This window comes from Conger conger, chromosome 1, assembly GCF_963514075.1.
Source record: "Conger conger chromosome 1, fConCon1.1, whole genome shotgun sequence".
Taxonomy (NCBI): Eukaryota; Metazoa; Chordata; class Actinopteri; order Anguilliformes; family Congridae; genus Conger; species Conger conger.
Genome location: NC_083760.1, coordinates 89785493 through 89798850, shown reverse-complemented (window position 1 = coordinate 89798850; position 13358 = coordinate 89785493). Strand labels below are relative to the sequence as shown.

Genomic DNA, 13358 nt, shown 5'->3' with positions numbered 1-13358 from the left:
GGCTAAGATGTTTGGAACGACCTACCTGCCGAGTTCCTTCAAAAACTGTGTGCCAGTATACCTAGAAGAATTGATGCCGTTTTGAAGGCCAAGGGTAGTCACCAAATATTGATTTGATTTAGATTTTTCTTCTGTTCATTTACTTCTTCTGTTCATGCATTTTGTTAATTGATAAAAAAAAAAAACTATTAACATTTCTATTTTTGTAAGCATTCTTATTGTCCAGCCTTTTTTCCCACACTTGCCTAAAACTTTTGCACAGTACCGTAGCTTTTATGTAAACTAAGCAGTTCGGTACACTTTAGGGGTAGGACAAGTCGAGCATTGCTGAGGCTGAATGGCCTGTCCTCATCATCGTTATGCTGTGTTGTGAGGGCAGATCTTTGCATTGGAGTCCCATGTCACCCACTAAATACGATGATCTTCTTCCAACTACCAGTCGCATTGCTTAATGTGTTGATGAAGATGCACGACACACGAAGATGGCCTTGATGATTATGTTGATCTGAGTGATGCTGTTGATGATCATGATGATGTGATGATGATGATGATGATGACGACGAAGGCTATTTACACAGGTGCTAGCAGAGGTGTGTTCCTGGGATCTCCCCCCTCTACCTGAACGCTACAAAAAAGCCTGTCAGAGTCTGGCTACAGGTACACCAACACGCCTCCGAAACAAGCACACCCCCACAGCTGTGTGACTGTGTGACTGTGTGACTGTGTGACTGTGTGACTGCGTGACTGCGTGACTGCGTGACTGCGTGACTGCGTGACTGCGTGACTGCGTGTCTGCGTGACTGCGTGACTGCGTGACTGCGTGTCTGCGTGTCTGCGTGTCTGCGTGACTGCGTGACTGCGTGACTGCGTGACTGTGTGTGTGCGTGCGTGTGCGTGCGTGTGCGTGTGTGTGTGCGTGTGTGTGTGCGTGTGTGTGCGTGCGTGCGTGCGTGCGTGCGTGCGTGCGTGCGTGCGTGCGCGTGCGCGTGTGCGTGTGTGTAACTGTGTGTGTCTCTGCAGGTGAGCACAGGCTGGTGTTGCGGCTGTGTGAGGTGCAGGACGGGAGCCCCTCGGTGTGTGTGTCCGGTCTCAGTCTGCCCCCTGCTGTTCTGACCCCGGTACTGCGCGCCCTCAAGCTGCAGGCCAGTTTAACCCAGCTCCGTCTCTCCGGCAACCGGCTGAGCGACGACCTCATGCCCGAGCTGGTGTCCGCGGCAACCACCATGCCCAGGCTCCGCCTCCTGGACCTGTCTGCCAATCGGATCACGGGGGAGGGGCTGAAGAAAGCGGCCCTGGCTTTGGAGGGGCGGAGACAACCAGCCTTTCCAGTATGTGACATGGCTGCCTAGCTTTGCCCGTTTTCAGATAATGCCACCTCATTACATTACATTACATTAGTGGCATTTGGAGATCCAGATGGGGAGAGGTAATGGCAGGGATGAATATTATTTCAGTCTTACCTGGGTTGAGCTTTAGATGGTGGTTGTCCATCCAGCTTTGGATGTCACTCAGGCAAGCAGAGATACGGGCAGAAACCTGTGTATCAGATGGTGGGAACGAGATGAAGAGTTGGGTATCGTCCGCATAGCAGTGGTAGGATAGCCCATGTGCAGTGATCACAGGGCCAAGGGAACGAGTGTAAAGAGAAAAAAGAAGCGGGCCTAGGACTGAGCCCTGGGGAACTCCTGTGGCAAGGGGCCGAGGTGTCGATACCGTACCAGCCTAGGCAACCTGGAAGGAGCGACCAAAGAGGTAGGACTCAATCCAGTCCAGGGCTGTGCCACAGATACCCGTTGCTGACAGGGCGGACAGGAGGATGGAGTGATCCACAGTGTCGAAGGCAGCAGAGAGATCTAGAAGAATGAGGACAGAGGAGAGGGAGGCTGCTCGTGCAGCATGGAGTGACTCACTGAGGGAGAGGAGCGCAGTCTCTGTCGAGTGGCCCAATCTGAAGCCAGACTGATGGGGGTCTAGCAGGTTGTTTTTAGAAAAGAAAGAAGAAAGTTGAGTAGAAGCGGCTCGTTCTGTAGTTTTAGAAAGGAAAGGAAGAAGAGATACCAGGCAGTAGTTCTGGGTGATGGAAGGATCCAGAGTAGGCTTTTTTAGCAATGGAGTGATGTGGGCCCCCTTGGAGGATAATGGAAAACAGCCAGAAGACAGGGAGGAGTTAACAAGGGAACATCACCTCCTTCTGCAAGGCCTGTTTCTTCATTGTGTGTGCGTGTGTGCGTGCGTGTATGTTTATGTGGAAGAGAGAATGAGATGTGCTTTTATCTCTCTGGAGTGGTTATTGAGTGTGAATCCCCTGAGTGACTCACTCTTTCTGTCTCTCTGTGCAGTGTTTGGAGGAGTTGGTGCTGAGTGTGAATCCCCTGGGTGACTCGGTCGCTGAGGCCCTGTCTGGCGTGCTGTCTGCCTGCCCCCTGCTCTCCACACTCTCCCTGCAAGCCTGCGGCCTGACTGCGCGATTCCTGCAGCAACACCGCCTTCTGCTGGAGACCGCCCTGTCCGGTGTGTGTGTGTGTGTGTGTGTAAAGTAGCCCGTCATTGTTTTGGATTCAAATACATTAATTCTGTGAATGGATTTAGCTGACTCTTTTATCCAAAGCTACTTGCATTTGATTAGACGAAGAACAGTCTCCCCTGGAGCAGTGTGGGGTTAAGGGCCTTGCCCAACATCTTCGGCTACACTGGGGCTTGAACCACCAATCTTCCGGGTCACTCAACTTGGCCACTAGGCTCCAGGCTGACCCCTATTTTGTGCTCAATCTTGCCTGGTACAATTGAGCCAACCTAGAGGGCCAGAACGCGGGATTTGCCGGATAGGGTCCAGTACCGCAGACAAGCGTAGAAAAGTATTTGAAACCAAAACAATTACGTGTTTGACACCATTGTGCTTGACAAAACCGTTTCCAGCACCATGCTGACCTCAGTATTTCTGTTAAAATTGACCAATGGTTGTCCCTGATTTCCTCTGACTGCTCTGCCCGGTTGTTTTCGATTGGCCAGAAGGGCGCAACTGAGTGAAATGCATTATGGGAGTACGCAGTTTCAGTAAGAAGAATGCAGTGACCTCTAACCTGCTGTCTCCACCCCCAGGCACAGGTCACCTGAGGTCAGTGTGTCTCTCCCATAATGCCCTGGGCTCCACGGGGTTCGAGCTGGTTCTGAAGACCCTGCCCCTCCGCTCTCTTACGCACCTTTACCTGTCAGCCGTGCGAAGTGTGCCGGCTGACCCCCCCCTCACCGGCCGCCTGGCTGCCCTGCTGGCACAGGTAGCACCCCCCGTAAGACCGTCGGCCATTTTGGCTCCTGTGGCTCCTGTGTGTCTCCTGTTTCTGACACATCCAGCTGTAATTGTGAATGAACTGCCGTGCTCAGGCCGTGTCTCTGTTCAACAGGAGGAGTGTGCGCTCACTCACCTCAGCCTGGCTGGCAACGGACTGACCGACTGTGACCTCTCAACCCTGACCAGGTCTGTCTCTCTGCCGGTCTGTCTCTCTGCCTCTCTGTCTGTCTGTCTCTCTGTCTGCCTGACGTCTCACCCCTGACCAGGTCTGTCTGTCTCTCTGCCTGTCTGTCTCTGTCTCTCTGTCTGCCTGACCTCCAGGGTTCCAGACTAACTTTTCCACTGGTAGCACTGGTGCTACCAACTTTCTCAGTTGGTCGCATCAGCATATGATTTGGTCGCACCTTTTTTCTTTGCACAGCATGGTATTAATCAATGACCTTGATGAATAGTTGCATACCCTAGTTTTGCATTGATGTAAAGATTGACAGTGACTCCAGACTTGTTATTTGCAAAATATTTTAATCTGAACATAACTGAACATAACAAAACATAACAAACATAAAAGCAAAGCATAACAGCTTTGCTTAGCATAACACTGCTGTATCCTTCTTACGTCATTTACATAGGTACAGAACTGTCCGATCACGCCGAATCACTGATAGAAACAAGATGAATTAATGACGATTCAGAAAATGTATAACTTTTAAAGATTTAAATAAATCCTATGGTGGGACTTTTGCCATTTATGGACGGTACGACAGAAAATTCCGGTGCCGTCGAACTTAATCGAATGCTTTTATTTATATCGTTCGAATGACCAAGTGCTGTTAAAAAGCAAATTGTATGGCTTTGTGCTATTCGCGTATGCTAGCTACATCATGCTAACATCGTACAGGGACCAGTAAAGGCTTAGAACACACTAGCACTTAGTTATTGTAAGTTTGATCACCTCTACTGTAAAGTAAAAAAGTGGACAAATTACGTTTTCTGTGAGAAATCTATTGGCGAGCTCACGTGCACACACAGCGGTCTACATTCTAAAGCTCCACTTTGCCCTCCCTACTAACAGCATAACTTATTAGCTGCAGCATTCATACGTGACCTGAACAGTTTTTATCCCAAGGCCATCACCACACTGAACTCTGAATTTTGTGGTATTCCAATGTCAATAAAGGAAATCTGAATCTAAATTCACCCGTTCGTACCGCAACCACGGGTACTGCGTTAGCCATTGTGTTCGAAAGCAATACTTTTTTTTCTTCAGTCGCACCCTGCTTCCACCTGCACTCTTCTCCTTACTGCCTGCACTCTCATCATCAGTCGTGTCTGATTCGGGACATATTGTTGGCTCTCCCTCTCCACCAGCCTCCTTCTCTCTCTCCTCACTTTGTTTTTTAAAATAATCTGTAATGGACCGCTTAATTTTTTTGATTGTTTGTTTGTTTCGCGCCTTTTGTCTTCAGCGCCGCTACATACACGCGCACGCGCACTAATGATGAAGGTACAGGCAGTAAGAGTGCAGGTAGGGAGAGAGCGACTGAGCCAGTGAAGAAGAAAAAGTACTATTTTCAACCACAATGGCTAACGCAGTACCCGTGTGATATTCGCTGCCGGAGCGGCACCAAAACACCGGTGATCATCATGCACTCGCACTAATGCGACCACGTGAAATTGTAGCTCGCACACTCTCAAAAAATGGTCGCAGTCTAGAACCCTGCTGACCTCTCACCCCTGACCAGGTCTGTCTGTCTCTCTGCCTGTCTGTCTGCGTCTCTGTCTCTCTGCCTGTCTTGTCTGTCTGTCTGTCTGTCTCTGTCTCTCTGTCTGCCTGACCTCTCACCCCTGACCAGGTCTGTCTGTCTCTCTGGTCTCTGCCTGTCTCTCTCTCTGACCGCTCACCCCTCACCAGGTCTGTCTGTCACTTCCTCTGCCTGTCTGTGTCTCTCTGTCTGTCTGCCTGTTTGTGTCTTCCTGTCTGACTGCCTGCCTGCCTGTGTCTCTGTCTGCCTGTCTGCCTGCCTGTCTGTCTGTCTGCCTGTCTGTCTGCCTGTCTGTCTGCCTGTCTGTCTGTCTGCCTGTCTGTCTGCCTGCCTGCCTGCCTGTCTGCCTGTCTCCATGAACACTCACAGTACTGATCTGTGTAGGAGTGGTTAGCGCTGAGCGGCCCTGTGTCTGTGTCCAGGTGTCTGGCTGCGTGTCCGTCCCTGGTCTCCCTGGATGTGTCGGGGAACCCTGCGGTGACCTCGGCCGGGCTGGAGGCGCTGCTCACAGGCCTGAGGGACGGCCGTCGCACCCTGGAGCTCCTCAACGTGCAGGGTAGGCCCCCAGCCCAGTCGTGTAAACCGCCATCGCCGTGACAACAGCCATAGTCACAGTCCACTATAGCAAGGACCAGGAGATGACTTATGATGTTTAAAGTATTGTATTGTTAGAAGTGCTTGTCCTGACAGTTTGTGTGTGTGATGTGCAGAAGACAGCCGTTTGAGTGAGGCTTTCTTTGTGAATCATGCGAGCATCGGAGTAGTAATGTTTGTGTTCACTTCACACCCTGTGGCTTTGACGGGTTCTTTCAGCATCCTGCCCTGGGAGAGGCCCTTCCACAGAACAGACATCAGAACGCCTGTTCTTACCACTGTCCTGCTCTGTCTAACCTCTGCTTCTGTGTGTGTGTCTGTGTGTGTGTCTGTGTGTGTGTCTGTGTGTGTGTCTGTGTGTGTGTCTGTGTGTGTGTGTGTGTGTGTGTGTGTGTGTGTGTGTGTGTATATGGTGTGTGTGTGTGTGTGTGTGTGTCTGTATGGTGTGTGTGTGTGTGTGTGTCTGTATGGTGTGTGTGTGTGTGTGTGTGTGGGTGGTGGGTGTGTGTGTCTGTGTGTGTGTGTATGGTGTGTGTGTGTGTGTGGTATGTGTGTTTGTGGGTGCGCGTGTGTGTGTGCCTGTATGGTGTGTGCCTGTATGGTGTGTGCCTGTATGGTGTGTGTCTGTATGGTGTGTGTGTGTGTGTGTGTGTCTGTATGGTGTGTGTGTGTGTGTGTGTGTGTGTCTGTATGGTGTGTGGTATGTGTGGGTGCGCGTTTCTGTATGGTGTGTGTCTGTATGGTGTGTGTGTGTGTGTGTGTGTGTGTGTGTGTCTGTCTGCATGGTGTGTGTGTGTGTCTGCATGGTGTGTGTGTGTGTCTGTATGGTGTGTGTGTGTGGGTGTATGGTGTGTGTGTGTGGGTGTATGGTGTGTGTGTGTGTCTGTATGGTGTGTGTGTGTGTGTGTGTGTGTGTGTGTGTGTGTGTGTGTGTGTGTGTGTCTGCATGGTGTGTGTGTGTGTCTGCATGGTGTGTGTGTGTGTCTGCATGGTGTGTGTGTGTATGTGTGTGTGTGTGTGTGTCTGCATGGTGTGTGTGTGTCTGTATGGTGTGTGTGTGTGTGTGTGTGTGTCTGCATGGTGTGTGTGTGTCTGTATGTATGGTGTGTGTGTGTGTGTGTGTGTGTGTCTGTCTGTCTGTCTGTCTGCATGGTGTGTGTGTGTATGTGTGTCTGCATGGTGTGTGTGTGTATGTGTGTGTCTGCATGGTGTGTGTGTGTCTGCATGGTGTGTGTGTCTGCATGGTGTGTGTGTGTCTGTATGGTGTGTGTGTGTGTGTGTGTGTGTGTGTGTGTGGGTGTGTGTGTGGGTGTGTGTGTGGGTGTGTGGGTGGGTGTGTGGGTGTGTGGGTGTGTGGGTGGGTGTGTGGGTGGGTGTGTGTGTGTGTGTGTGTGTGGGTGTGGGTGTGGGTGTGGGTGTGGGTGTGGGTGTGGGTGTATGGTGTGTGTGTCTGTATGGTGTGTGTGTGTGTGTGTGTGTGTGTGTGTGTGTGTGTCTGTATGGTGTGTGTGTGTGTGTGTGTGTGTGTGTCTGTATGTCTGTATGTATGGTGTGTGTGTGTGTGTCTGTATGGTGTGTGTGTGTTTATGTGTTTATGTGTGTGTGTGTGTGTGTGTGTGTGTGTGTGCGCGTGTGTGTGCGTGTGTCTCAGGCTGCCAGGTGTGCGGCCCCTGGGATGGCAGGGCGTTGGACAGCCTCACTTACTGTGTGCGGGATCTACAGCTCTGCTCCCAGCGGCTCAACAAACTGGACCGCAAGGCTCTGCAGGAGAGCCTGGCGGTCCGGGGCGGCGCTGTCCTGTCCCGCTCTGCCAAGTGTCTGCTCAGAGCCGCACCGTCTCTGTGAGTCCGCTGCAGCGCCCCCCTCTGGACCGGAGGACTCGCACCTGGAGCTCGCTCGAAGACCGCACCGTCCAGAGACTGGACGTCTGGGTTGAAGTGCATATTTAATCTGTCTCCTGATGTACATGTATATATGGTGTGTGTGTGTGTGTGTGTGTGTGTGTGCATGCGCGCGCATGTGTGTGTTTGTGTGTAGGGCTCTGTAGTGGCCATTTCATGAGCATTTGCTGCTGAAATTTCATGTGCTAACTGGAAAAATGCATTTCAGAACATGTCTACCAACTTTGATGCATTAGTGTGCTCCTGAGTTTTTCAATTTAGGAGCACATCTGCTCCTTGAACAAATGTTTGTGTAGAGTCGCGTGTGCGTGTGTGTGTGTGTGTGAAGTTTCGGCAGAAATGGAGCGCCTGATTGTGTCTGTGCTGCTGTGTCCAGGTGTCTGGTAAAGATTATTAAAGCACATGCTCTTTGTATTGTTGGTGTCATGGCAGCAGTTTGCCGGGTCTGATTCTGTGGTTCTGTGCTGCTTCATAATGCTCACTGGATTGTACATTGCTCTTGAAAGCCGTCGGTCATCTCGGAATGAAGTGTGTGGCTTAGTTGACACAGAATATTTAGAAATCAGTAGGCCTCAAAAATGTCCCCAAAGCAATTCTAAAATGAAATGTCACTTTACTGCGCTTGGGAAGGATCATGTATCCTTCGTTGCAGTCAGAAGTCTTCAAAGTCAGAAACTTATAAGTCCTATTTCAGCTTCTGGTTTCTGTTCCCATGAGCCACTGCTTCAGGACACTGCGGTCTGCCTCAAAGCGGGGTCAAAGCGGGGTCAAAGCTCAAATTCATGCTTGTGTGTTTTGGTGTGCGCTTATGGTTTAGTGACAGCCACTGCCACCCTACTGCAGCGTATGCATTTACACGTGCAGTTTTGCTTTGTGTATCGTACCTGGGCCATTTTTATTTATTAATAATAATTCAACCCTTTGTGGCTATTTTCGTCAATAATCGGGACAGAATTCTTTCTTTCGTGGGTACGGCTTATATAATTTGAAATGTTTGAACCAGGGCCACCTTCGGCCGCGGCAAAACGTTGCAAAGCGTTAATTTACACTGAAACGTTAAAGGCCTTCTCCGACCTTTAAAGTGTAGACCTGCATCGTTACTGGTTCACAAGTTGTTGTTTTTTTTTTTCCAATGTGCCTCTTCATTCCCGGCTGCTCTTGTTCTGACTAAGTGTCTGCGGTGTGAGTGTGACGAGCCGTTTCTGTCCGTGTGGGCACGGATGTGTGGGAACCACACACACACACTCTGTCCGTTTTCAGTTATCTCTGAATATATATATAGAAAGTGGTCACCTCAAGCTTGGCCCCTTTTTGCTGCGGTGTCTCTACCTAATTAAAATGGTGTTTTGAAATGCATCTCTGCAAACCTAGTTGAAATACTCAAATTAATCTTGACTCGTATTATCAGGGTGCCCTGTAGCGTAGTGGTTAAGGTAAATGACTGGGACACGCAAGGTCGGCGGTTCTAATCCCGGTGTAGCCACAATAAGATCCGCACAGCCGTTGGGCCCTTGAGCAAGGCCCTTAACCCTGCATTGCTCCAGGGGAGGATTGTCTCCTGCTTAGTCTAATTAACTGTACGTTGCTCTGGATAAAGCCCCGGACACACCAAACCGACGGTCGGCCGTCGGACGTCGGTGGCGCCCTGTCGGCTGAGTCTTTCCGGTGTGTCCCGCACTGCTCTCTCATCGACGGCTCCGGGGGCTCCGACGCCGACCGTCGGTTTGGTGTGTCCGGGGCTTAAGAGCGTCTGCCAAATGCCAGTAATGTAATGTAATTAATCTGGTGGGTTATCCATGGCCTATTGCTTAAGGTACATGACTGGGACCCCGGAAGGTTGGTGCTTCAAGCCCCGGTGTAGCTGTGATAAGATCCACACAGCTGCTGGGCCCTTAACCCTACATTGCTTAATTTAATCAACTGTAAGTCGCTTTGGATAAAAGCGTCAGCTAAAAATAATTACTGTAATCATGAGTTTGCTTACCTTCTCCTACATCATAAGGATTAGATCTGGATTAGAATCTCTTACTATGCTAATTATGACTTTTACTGTTAATTATGCTTTTTATAAAAGTGGCAGTGGCTTCCATGCAATTGTCAGTGTTTAATGTAACCCATTCAATCATAATAAGTCCCAGTGTTTAGTAATTCATCCATGTTTATGTAAAAATATTAATTTGGTTTTAGGCTTTCATCTTCATTTTGTCTTGGGTTTCATGATCTGCATAATAATAATGCCAAATTCAGAGTAAAGAATATAGTTTAAGCTTTCAAAGGCAAGATGTCAAAGTGAAAGTAACACCAGAGTTGTGCATTGTTTGAAGGCCAGCCAGTTTGTCACCTTTTCTTTCATGGTCTGTACGGTTGTGTTCAAGAATGGCAGTATAACATCAGTAACCTTGTGAACCACTGTTATTAGCAGTAGTGATATTTCCGCATGGCAAATACGTTAGAGAACAATTGTTGGAAAAAGGGCATGTGGAGAATCAGTTAAAATTTGCCAAGGAACACATTGATTGGTCCAAAGAGAAATGGCGTAACATTCTGTGGACTGATGAGAGTAAAATTGTTCTTTTCGGCACTACCTTCGACGACCCCCGGGTACTGAATTCAAGCCACTGTACACTGAAGACAGGGAAGCATGGTATGGGGATGTTTTTCATACTACGGTGCTCGGTTCATATACCAGGGATCATGGATCAGTTTGAGTACATCAAAATACTTGAAGAGATTATATTGCCGTATGCCGAAGAGGAAATGCCCCTGAAATGGGCGTTTCAACAAGACAACGACCCCAAACACACGAGTAAGTGAGCAACATCTTGGTTCCAGACAAAAAGGATTGAGGTAATGGAGTGGCCAGATCAATCCCCCGAACTCAATTCCATTGAAAACTTGTGGGGTGACATTAAAAATTCAGTTTCTGAAGCAAAAGCCAAAAATTTACAGGAACGGAATGTAGTTTGTTCATCCTGGGCTGAAACAACTGTTTCTTGGTGCCCGAAGTTGGTTTGACTCAATACAACGCAGATGCGCAACAATGGTTATGCAACTAAATACTAGTTCAGTAATTTAAAGTGAAGTTAAATCTTCACTTAAATTTTTTTTTAAGTTTATACAGTTTGAAGAGAACAATGACGACACTGCCATCTTTTTTACCGCACGGATTAATATTCCTTTTCTTTGCTTCCTTTAAAATAATAACACTAAAATTTGCGAATGCTTTGATTTGGGATTGAATGTGTAATGTTTCCACTGCATTTGAAATATTGAACTAAAAGTTATTAAAAAATATTTGCACTTTATTCATTTTTTGAAACACACTGCTAGTTATTTGAACACGACTGTACGCCTTTAAAACCAGTGCATTAATCTTCAGGAAACTGACAGTCTAATGGTCTGAAGTACATAGCCCAGGTGTGAGAAGCTAAATGACCAGACATGCACAGCTTTTTTTATGATCATGCTTTATTGAGCGACAGTAGATGATGCCTTTTATCTTTGGCAAGTGATACTAGCCAATAATTATGAAAACAGCATAACGAGAAAGCACTCCGCGAAGTTCGTCCAGGACAGGGACGATTCCTCTTCCTGACCGCTCAGACTCACTCCCACAAAGCTTTTGGTCTAGGAAAGGGGAATAGAAAAATAATATTTTATTCCAAGTACCATCAATCAGTCAATCAATAAAACAAACGTTCTGTACAGTCTAAAGCACATTTCCTTCTGCGGGTGCAACTCAGTGTGCAAAAAGACAGACAAAAAACATTTAAGATCAAAGGACAACAACCAACGGTGCCTTCCAAGAGTATGGTAATGGTAGAATAATAATTTACATTTTTGCTATATGCATAGAACATTATTCAGTTCTAGCGATCACTAGATAATGTAAATATTATAAATATTGATTTGAAACTGTTAATTATGTGAAGAACAGAATAAGAATGCGTTCTGTGCGGGAGAGCGAGAGGGTTATCCACGAGTCCAAGAACCGGGTATAAAGTCAGTCCTTACCGGCAGAGACGAATTTTAACACAGGCCGCTCTGGGGGAATCGGTAGTTGAGAGCTCGTCCCTTAGTTTATTGAGGTATTTGCTGACCAGGCTCTGGCAGATTTTACCCAATCTCAGTGTTGTGCATGCTCCATGAAGCTTTTTCTCAAGTGCTGCCTGAAAGAATAAAAAAGATGCTAAATATTCACAGTTCAACCTAGCTGCCAACCAAATGAAACAGCCTGACAGTATGTGAAGATTTTGAGCCTGTGTAAAATTGACTTTTGTTAGCACACAAGTATAAGCGAGGCTGCTAACAGGTTGCGGCTAACATAACCAGATAAAGTCGCTTATCTAGTTATGACTCGCTACCAACAAACGAGCATCAGCTTAGGTAATGTACAGTAGATTCTTAGTAGTTTAGCTAGCACTAGTGTGCACAATTCATTTATTCAGACTAAATATAAAACATTTCTCTGTAATACGGACCCATTGTAAAAACAGCACTGGAGTCTGCATTTGCATAAGTGTGGAGCAATTTAGCCTCGATGCTGGACCTCGCTCTTTTGTTCCTCTCTGGTAATAATGTCTGGTTCAGGGGCTCAGATTTGGCACTGATTCTGGCTGATCTCTGAGGCTTTCTGCAGGTATGGTGCACTTGGTGGGGTGCCGGTGCAGCTACCTTGGTGTCGTCTTTAGAGAGAGTCGGCTGGACTTTCGCCAGGATGCGTTTGCAGATAGAACACAAGCCAGGGATTTCCGTCTCAATCTACAGAGGGAGAACAGCAGGAGACACTTAGCTGTTTCATAACCATTATGACATTTTTGATACACACAGTAAATCACAAGCTAATTGGTCTGCGATGCCAGTGCAGAACCATAACTCCCGTGGTGGCCCGAGACATGATTGGTCGTAGTGGGGATTGTAACCATGACTCCCGTGTAGAGCTGAGACATGATTGGTCGTAATGAAGATTGTAACCATGACTCCCGTGTAGAGCTGAGACATGATTGGTCAGAGCGGCCAGAGGGAGAAGCTTCGAGCCGGCTGGAGTGCTTCAGTAAATACACAGTTGTTGAAATGAATGATGTGTGTCAGGGTAATTTTCTTAATTGATTCTTAATTGACAATGTGTGTTAACGTAAAGACAATCACGTGATTACAAATAACCTTTTAGTGATAATCCTTATTACTATTAGACCACTTTCTGAATTCAGTGCTTACTCTGAGTCTTTCTCTGTCTCTCTCCCAGCAGACAGACAGCCTTTGACCTTAATGTCTCTGCTTCTCAGCTAGCACATTCTGGTCTTACAGCAAGGTCAACAAGGGGTATTCAGAAGACAAAATACTGATCAATGTTCGTGGACAGCTTCATGTCTTTTTGTTTTGGTAAAGCCCTCCTTTCTGGAAAGGTGTGTATAAGAGTCTTACTGTGTCTGATTCAAATCAGAAAGCCGGTAAGCTTTCTCACTTTCTGTTATTTCTTTGCAAATGAATAAATCCGAAAGTGAAATAGCTCAAGTATAGCTATCGTTGTTTTTACTGGGGTCTGTTTCATCAGACGATGCTCACCTGTGAAATGTTAAAAGGGGCAATTTTCCCTTCATATGTAAAATGTGTAAAATGTAAACCAGATAAATTGGCATTTGCAGATTAAAGAGCTCACCTTTGCATCGGCATCGAAGGCCAGGTCATCCTCCAGAAATCCCTCATCGTGGAAATGAGCCGACTGCGCGCACACTGTGAACCAACAGAGCACTGAAGAGTGAGTTCTCATTCGGTTTGAGTTTGAACAGGATAACCAGCCTGGTTTAAACC

General features: G+C 47.5%; 2 protein-coding genes across 3 annotated transcripts in view; one reads left to right on the top strand and one right to left on the bottom strand.

The window, feature by feature from the left end:
- tonsl (tonsoku-like, DNA repair protein) overlaps positions 1-9127 on the top strand; it is a 26941-nt gene extending 17814 nt beyond the window's left edge. The window contains exons 22-28 of the mRNA XM_061249921.1: positions 579-657; positions 1021-1328; positions 2340-2511; positions 3100-3275; positions 3402-3475; positions 5475-5608; positions 7298-9127. Of these exons, the coding sequence (XP_061105905.1) occupies positions 579-657; positions 1021-1328; positions 2340-2511; positions 3100-3275; positions 3402-3475; positions 5475-5608; positions 7298-7491 (1137 nt within the window). The 3' untranslated portion in view covers positions 7492-9127. The remainder of the gene's footprint in view (positions 1-578; positions 658-1020; positions 1329-2339; positions 2512-3099; positions 3276-3401; positions 3476-5474; positions 5609-7297) is intronic.
- A 1870-nt stretch (positions 9128-10997) lies between these two features.
- LOC133107164 (antimicrobial peptide NK-lysin-like) overlaps positions 10998-13358 on the bottom strand; it is a 48908-nt gene continuing 46547 nt past the window's right edge. The window contains exons 4-7 of one of the 2 annotated variants that reach the window (XM_061216095.1): positions 13207-13280; positions 12222-12308; positions 11562-11716; positions 10998-11174 (exon numbers count right to left, since the gene is read on the bottom strand). In XM_061216095.1, coding sequence (XP_061072079.1) covers positions 11153-11174; positions 11562-11716; positions 12222-12308; positions 13207-13280 — 338 coding nt within the window. In that variant the 3' untranslated portion in view covers positions 10998-11152. The remainder of the gene's footprint in view (positions 11175-11561; positions 11717-12221; positions 12309-13206; positions 13281-13358) is intronic. The other variant, XM_061216113.1, reaches the window with a different exon arrangement.